This window comes from Bidens hawaiensis, unplaced genomic scaffold, assembly GCF_021521415.1.
Source record: "Bidens hawaiensis isolate Kalapana, Puna unplaced genomic scaffold, B.hawaiensis_p1.1 tig00008947_1, whole genome shotgun sequence".
Classification (NCBI taxonomy): Eukaryota; Viridiplantae; Streptophyta; class Magnoliopsida; order Asterales; family Asteraceae; genus Bidens; species Bidens hawaiensis.
The window spans coordinates 548,745-565,848 of record NW_027491651.1 but is presented as its reverse complement, the minus strand read 5'-3'; the positions used below and the strand labels follow the sequence as shown (position 1 = coordinate 565,848).

The 17,104-nt window shown below is 33.2% G+C and overlaps 2 protein-coding genes across 2 annotated transcripts; both read right to left on the bottom strand.

Annotated features, from left to right (window-relative positions):
- Nucleotides 1-1,873: 1,873 nt before the first annotated feature.
- On the bottom strand, nt 1,874-6,383 carry LOC143530515 (long chain acyl-CoA synthetase 9, chloroplastic-like). Its single transcript, XM_077026033.1, has 12 exons — nt 6,296-6,383; nt 4,929-5,415; nt 4,773-4,853; nt 4,013-4,282; nt 3,796-3,927; nt 3,532-3,705; nt 3,197-3,426; nt 3,005-3,122; nt 2,800-2,931; nt 2,570-2,704; nt 2,304-2,510; nt 1,874-2,204 (listed from the first exon to the last, which is right to left on the bottom strand). The coding sequence occupies exons 2-12, from the start codon at nt 5,373-5,375 to the stop codon at nt 2,037-2,039; spliced, it is 2,094 nt and encodes a 697-aa protein (XP_076882148.1). The 5' UTR covers nt 5,376-5,415; nt 6,296-6,383; the 3' UTR covers nt 1,874-2,036.
- Nucleotides 6,384-11,995: 5,612 nt separating this feature from the next.
- On the bottom strand, nt 11,996-13,719 carry LOC143530496 (uncharacterized). Its single transcript, XM_077026020.1, has 3 exons — nt 13,457-13,719; nt 12,391-12,668; nt 11,996-12,312 (listed from the first exon to the last, which is right to left on the bottom strand). The coding sequence occupies exons 1-3, from the start codon at nt 13,713-13,715 to the stop codon at nt 12,007-12,009; spliced, it is 843 nt and encodes a 280-aa protein (XP_076882135.1). The 5' UTR covers nt 13,716-13,719; the 3' UTR covers nt 11,996-12,006.
- Between the last annotated feature and the right edge of the window lie 3,385 nt (nt 13,720-17,104).

Sequence of the window (17,104 nt, the reverse complement as noted above, 5' to 3'; positions counted from 1 at the left end):
ACAATAATGTCAACTATGGTCCATGAAAACACCATATTCAATATCCGTTTTTACCTTTTATAGAAAAGACCAGGGTGAATATTGTGTTGTTAAATATGTAATATTGTAAGCAAAACTTATCAAAATAACGTTGTTTTGATTAAGACTAATAAAAATTAATTTATATCTTTTTTGCTCAAGTATTCTAACTTTGTCAATTTTTGTCACCGACAAAAATAGTTGTAGTCTAGTTTCTTGCGCTTTGTTGATTTCTCCGTTGGAGACTCAAACTTTAAGTGTTTCTCGTTCATAGATGAGATACAACCATTATAAAATTCGCATATGGATTTGGAGAGAAGTGAACGCTATGGGGTTAAATGGTTGAAGATAAAATACTAAAAAATCATTATTTTAATCAGAACGACGTAGTTTCAATTGATCACATACGAGAATGGAGTATCATATAAAGTATTCCATTTCCATTTACAACATATGAATTTTTGTTTTATATATATCTAAGTTTATATTATACAACTCACTTCGTGCGTCAAAAAAGGTTCCAAAAACCGACATGATTAGCCTCTAGGGGACAATATCCATTACTATTTACAAACCAGACAAGAGAGGACAATGATTTCAAATATTATATTCTATCATAAGTTGTAAAACAAAATATTTATATGTTAAAATTTTAACCTCTGAACTTACCACCCAACACTTTCTATCAAGTATGGGAAAATTGATTTTTTATTATCATGAATGAATGGTTCGTATACTAAACTAAATGTGACATTTTTATAATAAAATACTCTTTTATTATTCTTCTTTTAACAAACAAAACGAACACAAGAAGCATACGAATGAGAAATATTATTAAAGTGATGCAAAATTTGATATAAGTGTCATAAATTTTATGTGGAAGACGTGTCAAAGAGAGACAATAAGAAATCTGTCTATGTAGGCGGAGTAAAACGTGTATTGTGAGGGGGCGAGAGGGAAGGAGAAGATCGAAGGCGATCAGTATCGCCCAACCCCTCACGTTAGAGAAGGTCATTGAATATTATCGAGTGTTTTGAGGTCCACGCGTGACAAGCTAACACTTGGTTTTACAATTCATGAAAATATTTGTTAAGTTGGTGTGTTATTTTAAATTATCATATATAAGAAAATACAAAATTTGAAAAGACTTTTGTCCCATTGACATCAAGTAGAATATTGTCGTGTTGCACTTGTCATTTGCTAGCAATGTCCAAAATCTTTAGATAGGTTGAACTATCATCTATCTACAATGTTAAAACATATTTGTTATATTAAAGAACAAGATGGTAAACTAAACTTATGGAAACAATAATACTCATAGTTGTTCATAAATTCCTTTTAAAAATTTCTTTAAATAGTTAGTACTTGTACAGTTTTCGGGTTCTGATGTGGTTCCAACCGATAATCGATTGGCCTAAAGAAAATAGGAGGAATCCAGATTAGCAAATAGAAGGAACTTTTAGATAATTTCTTCTATATATCCATTTCATAAACGAAAATCCCATATATAGGGTTACAAGGCAATTCACCACTACTAATTATGGAGATCATGGGAAAGATGAAACCCCACTTTCTTCCTTAATTTAAGGAACCAACTAAAAACATGTGAAACATAAAAAATAAATATAAAAACACAAATAAATGTAAATTGGAAATAGTCAAAATATGAAAGCATGATCTCTGCCGATGTGAACATGAGTAGAGCACACATTAGGTTCTAGGTTTAAGCATCATTAAATATTAAAGTAGATGGTGGAAAAGGTATCAGTGGCGGATCTAGACATCAATCACAGGGGTAACTTAAAAAAAAAAAGCAAAATTCAGCACAATCAGATACAAAAGTACATTAATATTTTTAAAGCTTTTGCACAAACATGCCTAACCACTTTACTTCATGATGGATTTGGAATTAACAAAACTGATCAGGAAGACAACAAAATTCAGCACAATCAAACCATTTGAGATTAATATATTACATATACGCGAGATATGCGAAAATGGCTAAATCCAACCATCAATCAAGATTGGTAGAACTTTGCCAACTCCTCCGAAAAAGTCTTTCTAATAACATCTCTTTTGAGCTTTAGTGCTGCAGTAACCAAACCGGATTCAGGAGTCCATGCTTCCGAAAGCAACTTAATCTTTGCAGGAATCTCAAACTTCTCCATCCGCCCTGTTTTTGCAGCCTGTAAAGATCGATAACGTATGACCCAAGTTATAACATATAACATATAACATATAATGCTTGCAACTTTGAATGTAAATATGTAATAATATATTGTTACCTTTAGCAAGGAACCATAAACTTCCTTAACGGTTTCTTCCATTTCACACAAACTTGTGAAATCATCAAATTTGATACCTTTTTGCAAAGCCCATGATTCAATCGCAGCTTGTGAAGCCACGACAAGAGCCACACAGTAACTGTGAAACGAATTCGCGTACACCATAATGTTATCAACGTAAGGGCTAGCACTCATAACCGCCTCAACCTGTAGAACAAACATTGGTTTTCATTTATATAAAATCAGAAAAAGAAATAAAAATGTACCTTTCCTAGAGAAACATATTCTCCATGTTGAAGTTTGACGATATCCTTCTTACGGTCAATGATTTCAAGGCATCCGTCTTTATGAAACTGCCCGATATCACCCGTGTAGAACCATCTCACCCCTCTCTCATCAACCTTTACACACCAAAAAAGGGTTATGTAACGAGTCAAAAGTCAAAACGGTCAAAATATAATATATGGGAAGAAAGTCAAACTATAAATAATATTACTTTGTATACTTCCTTTGTCTTCTCATCATTTTTGAAGTATCCAAGAGTAACATTGGGCCCACCAACGACTATTTCTCCACGTGGCAGCGGTGAATCACTCGTTAAGTAACCGCCTTCAGGCCAATCTACTAACTGTAGAGAAGTATTTAATGCAATCATTAGTGCCGAATAAGTAAGTTTCAAAACACACAGATGCTAATATAACCTTAATATATGAGCAAGGAAGTGGCGCACCAACACGACCAACAGATGGATCATCATACTCAGAAAACGCCCCGCCAGCACACGTCTCGGTTAGACCATAACCTTGACCGATTGGTGCCCTGGTGTACACATAAACACACGATGATATCATGAAATTACAAAATAATAATATATGTTAGTAGTTAGTACTAACCGAAGACAAATGTTGATAAATCTTTGAGTATCAGCGGACAAAGGGGCCCCGCCAGCCAGAATGAACCGGATATGACCCCCCAAAATGGCTCGAACCTTTCTAAACACTAGAAAGTCCCATAGAAGCTTTTCTAAACCCCACGCCCCTAACCAACTTCCGTTTATAGCAGACAACCGACGGTTATAGGCTAAATTAAACAATGCCTTTGATAATCCACCTGCTGCATCCACCTGAAAATTTTCAGCCAAAATTCACATAAATATTGTAGTAATATATCATATATGAATATAAGTATATAACTATATAAGACATGTGTATATGGAATATTAACCAACCTTATTCCTCACACCATATCTAACACGATCGAGAATAGCGGGAACCGATGCCATTAAAGTCGGCTTTAGAGCCGATGCATCTCCCTTTGTGCCCTTTTTAATTTTACTTGATGTATCTGTTAGAGTTAAAGCGGTGCCGTAACCTATTGTACCTCCTATAGCCGCAATAATATTCTGTGACATGAAAAATGGGACTTGTAGTGTATACATAATTATGTAATAATATTTTTATAGAATATATTATAGTTTAAAGGTTTGGTATACCTCAGCGACAAGTTCAAGAATATGTGCTAGTGGTAAGTAGGCTAAATAGACATCTTTGACGCCGAGACCAGGCACAATGGTCATGACACCAGAAACCGTAGCTAAAACATTGCTGTGTGTCATCATCACGCCCTGCATAAAAGTGCATATTAATAAATTTTTTTAATGAAACGAACGAACGAACATTAAGTAAACATACTTTCTATTAAGGACTAACCTTAGGCAATCCGGTACTCCCACTCGTATACATTACCACTGCCACGTCTGCAGGAAGTGGTAGATTTGGTTCAACAGGGTTCTCGTTACCAACTTTTTTTACTTCAGAAAATGAAAAGACTTTCCAGTTGCTGCTTCCTTCAGTTGATATGGGATCCGAAGGTATTTCATCATCCATACATATAACACGTTGTACCGTGTCTATTTGTCCACTTACATCCAAAAGTTTTTTCAGCTCTTTGCTTCCGCAAATTACAGTTGTAACCTCTGTCTGATAAACATAATAGAATGTAATTAGATGACAACGCTTTGCACTCGAAACGATTAATCATTTAGTCATTCAATAAATTTGCTATAGTTTTGTTGAGAATAAAGTCAGTTGACCATGTTGACTTGAAAAGTAAAAGCACTATGACTCGTATATTTGTTTTACCAGACAAAGATATTATGTAAAATTACTCGTTTTGTTCCTTATGATATATAAAAAGTTAAGAACATTCTACAGTTGCATTAATTTTTTTACAAATTGTTACTTTCTTCTATAAAATTTAAATTCTTGCATCCACTTATAAAACAGGACCACATAAGCACATATGTATCTTTTCAATAACTAGTAGGATAATGTGATTGTAATCCGCATTATAAATATTTTAATCGATCAAAATCTTATTACCTCCATTTCAGCATGATTTAATAGCACACTCAACTTTTTTATAGGATTTATTGCATTTATACCAATTAAACAAAGAAAAAAGAAATACCTCATTCAATGAGTGACATATGGCTTCTTCTCCCAAAGATGCATACATGGTGACAACCGTGACATTGCGCCTAAAACAAGCCTGATTGACAAGATAATAATAATATGATGGCTACATTCACAATCATGCCAATTTGCATATTAAATTACAGATTACCTGCAATGCAATAAACCACTCTGCACGCGTATCTGCATAGATTGCAACATGTTCACCACTTTTGTGCCCAATTTGCACCAACCCGGATGCAAAATTACACACATCTTGAAACACTTGACCATAAGTCAACCACTCGTAATCACCTAAATGAAGCTTTTCAAACGACCTCCCGTCTTGACTTACTTCCATCTCTCTAGATATTATTTTTCGTGTTCCAAGTAGATTCCTGCCAGCATGCTGATTGCATACCTGCTCAAAAAGAGCTGCTAGAGTGTTGATCCCTTCCCATGCTGTTTCAACCGGAGTTGTAAACCGGTAGTTTCTGATAGCATACCCGGTTTCCCCGCTGACATCAGCGGGCAAACCTCGGTTTTTTCCCTTTTTAGAGTTCCGAAGGGCGAGAGCGAGTAGAAGAGGGGCTAACACACCAACAATATATGCACTCATGTCCAAATTACTCTTATATTTCCAAAAATCAACTTGATCACTGACACAAGACTTTCACTTGTCAATACATATACAATTTGAGACAAAACAATACGCTGATCATACATAATTCAGTCATATCATCATCATCGTACTCAGTATATCCCACCAATAGCAAAGCTATGGTAGGGTCTGAGGAGGGTAAGATGTAGACAGCCTTACCTCTACCCTGTAGGAATAGAGAGGCTGCTTCCGGTGAGACCCCCGGCTCGATAATAGTTTTGCATCAAGCTTTGGACATAAGACACATAACACTCAACCATCGATAGTAGTGAAGCAACTAAAACATATACCAGTATAACACAAACAAATAAAATTCTTAGATAGTAAAAATATGGTTCATGCAATAATAATAATAATAATGATGTGAGGAATCAACATAACTTGATGTGAACTAGTGTTTTTGTATTTATGGCCTAGACAAAATCCAAGAATTCTGCTCCCAAATTATCTTGTTTTATACTTTTATAACAGGCCTCTTATTAATCGGTCCGCAAAAGCAACACGCGAACAATTGGTTTTGTGATCAAACACCAGATCACGACTCTTTCTCTTATCGAATTAAACTTGCACACAAAAAACAATAACCGTAACCATCTAATTATACTAAACAAGCAACTTGCAAAACAAGAAACAACCTATGTATTGTTAACACTTAAACATTTTACCATACTAAATAAAACTTTAAAAACTCTTACGTAAACTTTGTTGATAACCCGTTTCAGGATTAACTTCCAATATGGTATAACTGTAAGAGGTTTGTTGATTAAGCACATTGGTTGTGCGAAAGATACGAGATTCTAAGATCAATAACGTGCATTAAGCAAAATGCAGAGGAAGAGATGAATATACAAAAATTGAGGTTATTGTATTGTTGTTACCTGGACTGGAGTGTTGTGGTTAAAGAACAAGCAAGTATGAGAAAGAAGGATGGTCTGTAAAAGGTTTTTGCTGACTTTTAAGGTTGACAAAAGAGTCTTGATTGACGACGGGCGGAGAATCCCAAGAGCAGATGCTCAACTTTAGACGGCAACAGTATAGTGACTATTCAACAGGTCGTTGGGTTTGATTGTTTATTTATTTATTTTCCTAGTATATGCCAAATTCCTTATCTAAACTCCTATCCTAAATTCTAATCAACTGCTCTATTCATAATAGTTTTTCTTTTAACAATTATTTGGATTGTGACGGGCTGTTGGCCCTCCCGATCATCTTCATTCCTCAAGTATGAATTTATGGAATGCCAAGTTGGCACATTTATGAAGTGGTGTATTAGTCCCAACCTGGATATCACCTTAAAGAACTCTCTGTTAGGGCTGTCGTATCGTGTATATCTGTGCGCGACACGAAAAGTTATCGTGTACATGTATTCCATACCGGTACATAAACCTGTTAATACCAGGTATACACGATAAGAGTTGTTTAGAAACATGAATCTGCAATTGCGAGGAGGCTGGACTGCTGGAGAATCGAAGGGCTGTGACTACTGGAGATCCGAAGAGGGAGAATCGAGAAAGGTTTGTGCGCCATCAGCTTGATGTTGGATTGGAATGATATGCGTCATGTTTAATCGTTTGAAATTAAAATTTTGTGGTTAACTATTTAGGTTATATAACATATTATATTATTATATATTTTTATTTATGAAAAAATATAATAAGGTACCAACGGGTAAACATGTATTTTATCTGTTTAGACACGGAAATTATAATCTCATTCGTGTCTACCTGTTTAGTACATGAAATATGTTAAAGGCATATTCGATACTTGTTAAAGTCGTGCAGATTTATATCGTGTATTTGTATATTATGTCTAAATTACCATCCTTATTTTTTTCTAATGAAATCTTGAGTGTTTTATCTAGCTGCTTAATTGAATTGAAGATCATTGGCTTTAATAATAGTTTGTTTTATATGTTCATTTTATATTAAACATTAATATTTCATTTGCTTTTTTAAAAGTATAAGTATCAATACTCAATGGGTCACAAACAAATTTATTACGTATTGATCATTAATTATTTTTTATCAAAGGCTTAACTAACATATAACTTCTATTTAATAAATAATTTCTAAATACGCCCTAAACATGAAATTTGTCAGTGTACAAAGTCCAAATGTGTGGACGGTATGCTACATCACTTTAGCCTTTTTTTTATATATATATTTTTTTCCTTTTTGACCACTAAATCTTCTCTGCTTGTAGCCCCACAATTTAATAGCATTATTCTTTTCATTAACGTGTTTTGTGGTTTGTTGTTGAAATAGAATTTGTTAGAATAACAACTCTTTCACGAATGTTAATAATAACTCTTTCACAAAGGTTGCTTATTTAGGCTCCTTTTTTATAGATTAATAAGGTGTTTGATAATTCAGTATATTATGAGTCATAAGTTAACAAATCAATATATTCTGAGATATTAACTTCTAACAAAATGTTATTAGGAGGTAAGATAAGAAATCCCAAACATGCCCTAAGAAGACTCGTATATTTGGTTTAGTTTAATCTTATCGATCAAACTATTCTTATCATTTGGGTTATAGCTTGTTTGGTTTTGTTTCTATGTGTGGATCTTACTTGCTTTTTAAGTTGGTTCGTGATCATTTTTCATCCTATTTATTATTTTCTCTTATGCTGCTATTACTATTATTTATAATTTTATCACTAGTTTTCGTCGTCGCTAGTTTATTATTATTATTATCAAGATTTTTGCTTTTTTATTATATATACTTTATATTACTTGTATTTGTATACTAGTTTCAACAAAGCAACATATCTATCTAGAGTGTGATACATGAAATGTTTGCCATCGTCTCACACTCTCTAGAGATTTTCGTTGTGTACGTTTATTTGTTAAAACTTGGTTATACATTAATTTTTCATTTTTGGTTACTTGTTTGAAAGTATATGTGGGTACCTTATCCAAACTCTTATCGTAAGTTTCAATTTATAATGAATAGTTTTAAGCTGTTATTTACAACGAAGATAAACAATAATAAACAAATACATAATGAATTAAATATATATGATAGAAAAATCCAAAAAGACCCTAAATGTTGAAATTGGAAGTGGACAGATTAGCGTTTCACTATAAAAACAAGAAGAAAAAACACAATGAAATGAATGTGGACAGTCTACAAAGTCCGACTATGTGGACGCTACCTCGTCATTGTAGGTGTCTCAATCTCCGACAAAATACAACATAATATATCTATACTCAATTGTCTATACTTTTAAAAATGTTAATAGAAAATAAAACGTTTTCAATATAATATTTTTATTCATCCCAGCCACATATCAAGAACATGTTAGTTCATTACGAGGCTCTAAATAAGAGAGACACAAAGTTATCAGTTTTATAACGCATATATAAACGTAAATCCGTATGTAGTGGGGCGTCATCTCACCCCATGGAGCACCCATAACGCCGGGAACACCGCTCCTCGGGACGCTATGAGAGGGGGGGGGGGGGGGTTTGTTATGATTGGTTGGTTGGTTTATTTTATTATTGTTAGTCAATAATAATATTAATAATAAAATTAATATGGGTTCCATCCACTATACTCATTTTGCCATAAAACTTCTATGGTGACGTTACACCACATGACGCATAACGCCCCCATAGGGGCTTTATTTACTATACATGGTCTAATAGTTTAACTAATCGGAAAGTTAATAAAAAATATATTACATGAAACAAGCAAAGAATAAGTATTGAAAAGATCGTCACTACTTCTGTGTATATTCGTAATCGAATTGTTTTGCAAAAATAACTATTTTTTTAATAGTGAACTTCTTTTTAATCCTTATTGTCTATGAGACTTGAACCCAGGACCTTCCAATTTCAAACCCTAAGTGTTTAAAGGCTTTGCATTTCCTAATCCCAAGGGGTTTTATTTTAAATATAACAAAATAAACCAACCAACCAATCATAACTACCCCCTTTTCCATAGCGCCCCTAGGGGCGGTGTTCCCAACGCTATGGGTGCTCCATGAGATAGGATGGTGCCCCACTATGCACGGTTTTATTTTTTAAATAACTATTTTTTGATTCGTATTATTAAAAATAATTTTAAAAATATATTATCATTAATAGGGAAATTTTAAAATTAAGAACTAGAAATTAACCATTATCATTATATATTATATAAATAAAAAACCACAAACAAAACATTACATAAATCTAATCTAACTATACTAATAAAAGAAAATAATGAGGACGATGTGACAATCCCATATTCATTTTTGGTCTAATCTCTCTTCTCATTCATCATACCTATCCATGGGTTATGGAGCAAAACCATATTGGCAAATGGGTTATAATTTCCTTTATAATTCTCTAATCTTTCATCTCATTCATCCTAATTATCCATTGTTCATGGGTCAAAATAATTTTGTCAAATGGGTTATAATTTAATTTCTAATTCTCTAATTTCTCATGTTATTTATCCTACATATCCATGGGTCATGGGACAAAACAATTTTGAGAAATGAGTTATAATTTCTCTTCTAATTCTTTAATCTCTCATCTCATTATCATAGTTATCCACGGGTAATTGGTCAAAACAATTTTTGTAAATGTTGTATATAAAAAAATCGAATTTGTAAATTTGAGATTCTATACTTCTTATTGTTTGTACTATATGTTTTAGGGTAAAGTTAAAATACAAAGGATAATAAAAATAAGAAGGGTGAGAAGGAATACAGTCTATTGATTTTAGATTTGAATGGCTGAGATTAATTTAATAAAAAAAATTGATGAAAAGGGCATGAATGTAATAACCCATATTTGTTGACTTTCTCTCTCCACATGCAAGACACATGTCAATTCCCCAATCATTTTAAAATGTCCGTAACCTTTTTATACGACATTATTTTTTTTTTAAAAAAATTCACCAAAATAATAAGCGTTTTATTATCTTTAATATGAGTATCATATTGTTATATAAAAAAAATTAATGGGTTTTTTTAATTGTGTTTTTTTGTTGTTCATTGTATCATTGTGTAATATGTTGTTTCCATTGTGTTTTACGTTTCATGTCATTGTGTTATACGTATTCACCATTGTATCTTACGTTTTAGGTCATTGTGTTATACGTATTCACCATTATCTCTTACGTTTTAGGTCATTGTGTTATACGTATTCACCATTGTGTTTTACATTTCAAGTTATTGTGTAACATGTATTAAGCATTGTGTTTTATGTATTAGATAAAAAGACACGATGGTGTGCGAAAAGACACAATGACGAAAAAAGACACAGTGGTGTGCGAAAAGACACAATGACGAACAAAGACACAATGACGAAAAAAGACACAATAATAAGAGAAAAGACACAATGGTGTGCGAAAAGACACAATGGTGTGCGAAAAGACACAATGACGAAAAAAGACACAATGGTGTGCGAAAAGACACAATGACGAAAAAAGACACAATGGTGTGCGAAAAGACACAATGATATAAAAAACACAATGATAAGCGAAAAGACACTATGGTATGTGAAAAGACACAATGACATGATTTTTGTTTTAAATTTTATATAACAAAAATCATACTCATATTAAAGATAAAAAAACGTTTGTTAATATGATGATTTTTTTTTTTTTAAAAATTATCATACGAAAAAGTTATAAACGTTCTAAAATGATGGGGGTATTAACATGTGTCTTGCATGTGGAGAGAGAAAATGTGTATAATTACCTCTATACCCTTTTTCTTTTGGTCCATACTTGACACATGTCAATTATTTATGGCTTCTCACACCTCTCATTTTTGTAACCCTTTGTAGAATAATTTGACCCATATGTTTTATATTCTTTTTATCTATATTTTTGTTCATTCTTTCAGATAATGGATCTTTTTATCTTTATTATTTTACAAATCCCATGTAATACACATATTCAAAAGCTAGTTAGGTTATATTAAAAAAAACTACAAACGGCAACTTAGATTATATTTAACTCCAATCTTATTGCACATCTATTATAAGAAAATATAAATAACTCTTTTAAGTTTATAATTGTGTTTTGATTTAAAGCTAAGCACCCCTCCACGAGCCTTTAGCTCCAACCTGGTATTTTCAACGTGCAGCTCCAACCTGAATCACAACGCTTTGCTGGAAATATGAAGTTTAGCTAAAGAGTTTAGATTAGCTGTGCCCAACAACTGTGTCAAATTTCACCAAATGTAACTTTTAATTAATAAACCTCCTAAATTATTTGATTGAAAAAAATATATGAACATAAGTTAATCTGTACATTCATATATAATATACCGATATTTAAAACAATGTTTTGTTTCAACCCAACCTGCTCTAACTTGTTTGAATCATTTTAACTCGTTGAACCTTTTCCATAGTATTATTTTGCGTTTAAGAGTCTAGTCGAGTTTGTGATCATTTAGGTAGGTTCTGGTCGTTTTAATCGTTTTGTTAATCTATGTAATAGAGTGATTCATCATATTGAGAAAACACACCAAAACCCAAAAATACAACTTTTTCAATGGCTACTTGTACAACCAAAAATCTACATTTTCTAAACACAGATGCATTTTCAGTCATTATCTTTGTATCGACTATCGAATTCAAATTAGTCTATGATTCATGAACATTATTTCGTTTTCTCTCTTTCCTATAAGCATTGAAGATATCTATGCCAAGGAAAACATTGAGCAAATTCATTCCCGCCATACCAAACAGAGCAAGCGGAAGCTCGATTCCCTTCTCAAACTTAGAAGCATCTTTGACTAGCTTGACTGTAATTAGCACATGTGATAAGAGACGTGCGAATAAAAAAGTGCCCATATTTAACAACCATTCGACTTTCACCAGCTTGCTCTTTCCATCACGTAAACCAGCCATCCGTCTCACCTTTCTCACATGAAGAAAAATAGAATGCAACTGACAACCACAATAAAAAAAAAGTTAAGATTCATATGCCAATATGTTGTGATCACAAAAGTCAAAGTCAAAATATACCTCGCATATAAGAGTTAGAATAAGGTAGTTGATTGTGATATTGCGGTATAGGGCTAGAGTAAAGCATCCAAGGAGTATAAAATGATGCACTAGAATGGAAGGTATCCATCCACTATACAAACCATAGAGCAACATATCCAATTGGTCATACGCGAAGTAGCCGCATGATATACACAATGCTGAATACGCCCATGGCCATGTAGTGTTAACGAGCTGCGAATGCTCAAATATCTGATTCACATCATTAGATGCCAACTGCTTCACCAAAATGAACACCACTGTCAAAAAATTCAGCCCATGTTTACTAACTTTAAATATATTATTGTCAAAAATTCACCCTTTATAGACAAAGTTATAGAGATCATTCACAGCCATTATGGTCAAACATGTTTGGTCAAACATAATACTTGCAAAATTCAAAATTTTCGAAATGTATGATTTAAAGCATACAAAAGTTACCCATTCAACGTTTCTTTATATTGTACAAACGACATCAAACAATTTCAAAAGTAAGACGGTATTTTAGACGGATTCTCAAGTTTAACAACAACTAATTTGACTTTTGAAACGCTTCAATTGAAGATGATGCCAGCTTAAAATCTTCTTTAAGTAAGCAATTGTGATCAATTTACCATCAAAGCAACACAATAAACTCAAACAGATGCATAAAAAATATAAAGAACAAAAATCAGAATGTGTGCAGATAACTCTGATGTCAACTGCTTCAACAAAATGAACACCACCGTCGAAATTCAGCCCGTGTTTACAATACAAACATAGATGCCTAATGTACATATATTGTTGTCATTTGTCAAAATCCACCCTTTATTAACAAAGTTATAAAGAACATTTGCAGCCATTATAATATGACCATGCTTACCTATTACTTTAGTCAAACATAATACTTGAAAAATCCAAAATTTGCATAAATTACAGCATTTAAAAGTTACCCATTTAAGCTTTCTATACACTGTACAAACTACATCAAACAATTTCAAGATTAAAAACGACTCATTTGATATCAATTATCACCAAATCAACACAATAATAATAATATTAATAATACCTGAAGCAGAGGTTATGGAAGAGTGAAGCAGAGACACACACGTGTTGACCAGAAGCGGGTCTCTGGAGATAAACTTCCGGCAAACCCAGTTAGCGAATTGGTAAAAACAGAAGCCGAATACGAGTGGAATAAGCTCTGTACGCTTGTTGAATAAGATTTCGAAGAAAACAGAGACAGCCCACATGATTAAAGTGGCCGTGAAGAAGATGAAAGCACCTGTTGCGTTCTTCTTCTGAGCACGACGGTGATCAGTCGCCATGGCGAACGAAAGAAAGAAAGCTTCAAGAAGATTTGGGTGCTGGGTTTTGTTGACTGTGTGATGCGATGTGGCTTATCTTATATCGCAAGTTTTGTGACTCCATTGTTTATTATTTACCTTTTCTTTTGAAAGAAGTTACGCCAATAATAAAACCCGTCGCGTTACGGCATGTGGTGACAAGAATTTCGGTTAGTATTGGTTAGGTTCGTAAAGCTAACGATAATAAATCTTAAAAAGATAAACACACATAATAGTATTGGCACTCATATAACTTATGATAAAAAAGTACTTAAAATGACGTGTAGTCGGTTGGTAGAATTTGATCCAACTGCGAGTAGACGCCAGATGCGAATTCGGTCGGTATCGGCTTACGAACCGAGAACTAAAGCAAAATGATAAATTTGACACGCCAAAATACAACAAATTAGCATATATAAACACAAAATGTGCGCTGAAGTGGCGAGCCAAAGTGGTATTGGCTCACGGCACCGAAAGAAATATAAAACAAAATTAACATATTTATCAACACTTGTTAGTAAACATAAAGTAGTAAGCCCAAAGAAATAATATAATTAAACAAATCTTAAACCGCATGTCACATTTTTGGCCTTACACATGCTTTATGGGGAAACAAAACATGTCACAAATTGCACTTTGAAATCGCATGTCACATTTTTGGCCTTACACATGCTTTATGCTTCAATGTTTTCTGAAGAGTATAACAACACAACTTAAGTTTTGTTTCATCAAGCGCCTTCAACATTTTAGGAAACAAAAAACCAAATAGTTTTTCGTATTCGAATCTTGTTTCTAGAGAAGAAATTAATTTGTCAACAATACATAAAAAGTAGTTGAATTTAAAGATATCATTAGGTGAAAATAAAACTTCTTGCTCATGAGACTCGTCAAATTGTTATTTCCTAATAATCGAACGACTTTGAGAGAATACCGGATCAACACCCATTTCAATGGAAATTTTTTTAGCATCAACAATTGCCTTAGGAACCCCACTTCTCTATAATTCTTGAAGTATTTGATCAGTTTCTTCACTTGTTTAATAGCAACATCGAGAATCATATCCTTGGATTGCAATCTTTTGCTCACGACATTCACCGTTGATAATATTTATACCAAATGACAATTGCTAAATAAAATTCAAACTCACAAAATTCGTTCTTTGATAGCGAACGAGCATCGCTTTGAGTTTTATTATCTTTATAAGTGTCCCTAACTTCAAGCAAAGCTTCCCTTACATCCGAAAGTTGAAATCTAATCAGTTTAACAATATCCACACAACATTCCCAACGAGTGGGACACAATGACTTAAGAGTGAATCCTTTAACATTGTTTTTCAAGACCTCCCACCTCTTAGTAGAATTAGCAAAGACGCTATAAATCCATTGAATGACACCAAAGAATTCTCTAGATTTAGTGCAAGCGTTAGCCATGTCACATAGTACAAGGTTAAGAATATGACAACCACACGCGACATAAAAAGCTCTAGGATTTATATCTAATAATCGATTTTGAACCCCTTGATATTTTTCTTTCATGTTCGATCCGTTATCATAGCCATGACCATGCATATTATTGACATCAAGACCAAGAGACTTTAATTCCTCAAGTGTAACATCAAAATGTCCTTTACCGGTGCCATCATCTACTAGAAAACCTAAAAATGATTCCTCATACCGTATTAGAGTTTAAATTGATATTACATACCTCACAATTATAGACATTTGTTCTTGGTGACTTATATCTGGGTGCAATCGAGGATGATAGAATAATACTTTGCTTGCTTTATCTTCTCGGTGATTTCTGATCTAATATGATGTGCTAGTAAACCGATTAAATCGTTTTGGATATTGTGACCAAGATAATGTACGTTGAGTTCATCACTCATAATACGTCTTGCATGTTCTTTTATAATTGGGTCGAACTCTTCCAACATCTCAATCAATCCCAAAAATTTCCAATTATTTTTTTTTTTTGGTATAACTTCTCGATGGATTCCCTAAATGCTAACCATTTAGCAAGAAATTTCACAAGTGCAATAATCCTAAAAACAACTTATCTCCAATAATCTCTTTCTTTCGTGAATTGTCTGTATGCTACTTTGTCGATGGTTTCCCTACAATTCAACATCTTACGCATTTCAAACTATTGTTTCATATTCTTCAAATGTTAGATGTTAAGCTCATGTTCTTTAAGTCTAACAGATGAGTACTTCCAAGTCGCAAAACCATCGCTATCTAACCCACCTTTCGGAGGCCCTTTTCTAAAAAGTTTACAACAAAAACAAAATAGTTTGTCAACCACCTTTGAATACACTAGTTATACTCTATCACAAGTGTCCCCATTAGATAGATGTCTAGTATACATGCTTGAAGAAAACCGTCTTCCATTGAATTCACCAGACCCTTATCAATAGGATCTCTTTTTAGACCTTTCTCAACCAAAATATTGATCATGTAAGGATTAAGGCCATCCCAATTTCTAGGATCAAAAAAATCAATTTTTGTATTTATATTAGCTCCATCCACATTAGCACCATTCATATTAGCATCAACATCATCTTCATCCACATCATCTTTATCCACATGAACATCTACATCAATATCATTTTTATCAACACGAACATCCACATCAATTTCATCTTCATCCACATTGACATTACCATCAACATTAGCTTCGACATTAATCACATTATCTTCATCAACATAAACATGTTCTTGTTCTTCATTAACATTAGAATTTTGTTGTTGTTTGGTAAAAAACTTAAATATATCCCCAGCTTGAGACTTTCTTAATTTTTCCTCACGTTTCCCCTTTTTACGTTTTTCATTACCCGATAGGTATTTGTATTTAGGGGGCATTTTTCGTGAAAAAATAATATATATTAGTTAATTGATTTTTTAGTTCAGTTAGTTAAATGTGTTAGTGTGTTACTCTTATTATGTTATTCAATAAACAAAGTAACAAACTGATTATTAACTGAAAATCTAAAACATTCAAACATATTGTTGTTGACATAAATAACAAATCAACATAATTCAATAAACAATCAAAACATGAAATTATGAACAACTAACTCTAAGTCACCGAATTTTATAAAACTAAACAAATAAATAACTAACCTCAAGAGTCAGGAGAGAACTAGAGGCTAGAGCAGGGTTGGACATCGAAGGGGCCCATGGAGCCTGGGTTAAGAGTCGGCGCAGTAGTAGAGGCTGGAGGCGAAGCCGGTGGTGGTGCAAGCTAGAGCCGACCGTGGTTGTGGTAACATGGTTTCAAGTTTCAACGTTGCTTTTTGGATTTCTGCCTCCTGATCTTCAAAACAATCAAAAAAATATTTGTAATTGGGTTATGAGCCAACAAATAATTTGGGC

What these genes read in the sequence shown, in the direction of transcription:
- LOC143530515 (XM_077026033.1), bottom strand. Translation starts at nt 5,375, where the DNA reads ATGAGTGCATATATTGTTGGTGTGTTAGCCCCTCTTCTACTCGCTCTC. An exon ending in TATGTCACTCATTGAATGAG is followed by an intron (nt 4,283 to 4,772) that starts GTATTTCTTTTT and finishes TATGTTTATCAG; the next exon opens with ACAGAGGTTACAACTGTAAT. An exon ending in TTTATCAACATTTGTCTTCG is followed by an intron (nt 3,123 to 3,196) that starts GTTAGTACTAAC and finishes TGTGTACACCAG; the next exon opens with GGCACCAATCGGTCAAGGTT.
- LOC143530496 (XM_077026020.1), bottom strand. Translation starts at nt 13,715, where the DNA reads ATGGCGACTGATCACCGTCGTGCTCAGAAGAAGAACGCAACAGGTGCT. An exon ending in TTCCATAACCTCTGCTTCAG is followed by an intron (nt 12,669 to 13,456) that starts GTATTATTAATA and finishes ATTTTTTGACAG; the next exon opens with TGGTGTTCATTTTGGTGAAG. An exon ending in TTCTAACTCTTATATGCGAG is followed by an intron (nt 12,313 to 12,390) that starts GTATATTTTGAC and finishes TGTGGTTGTCAG; the next exon opens with TTGCATTCTATTTTTCTTCA.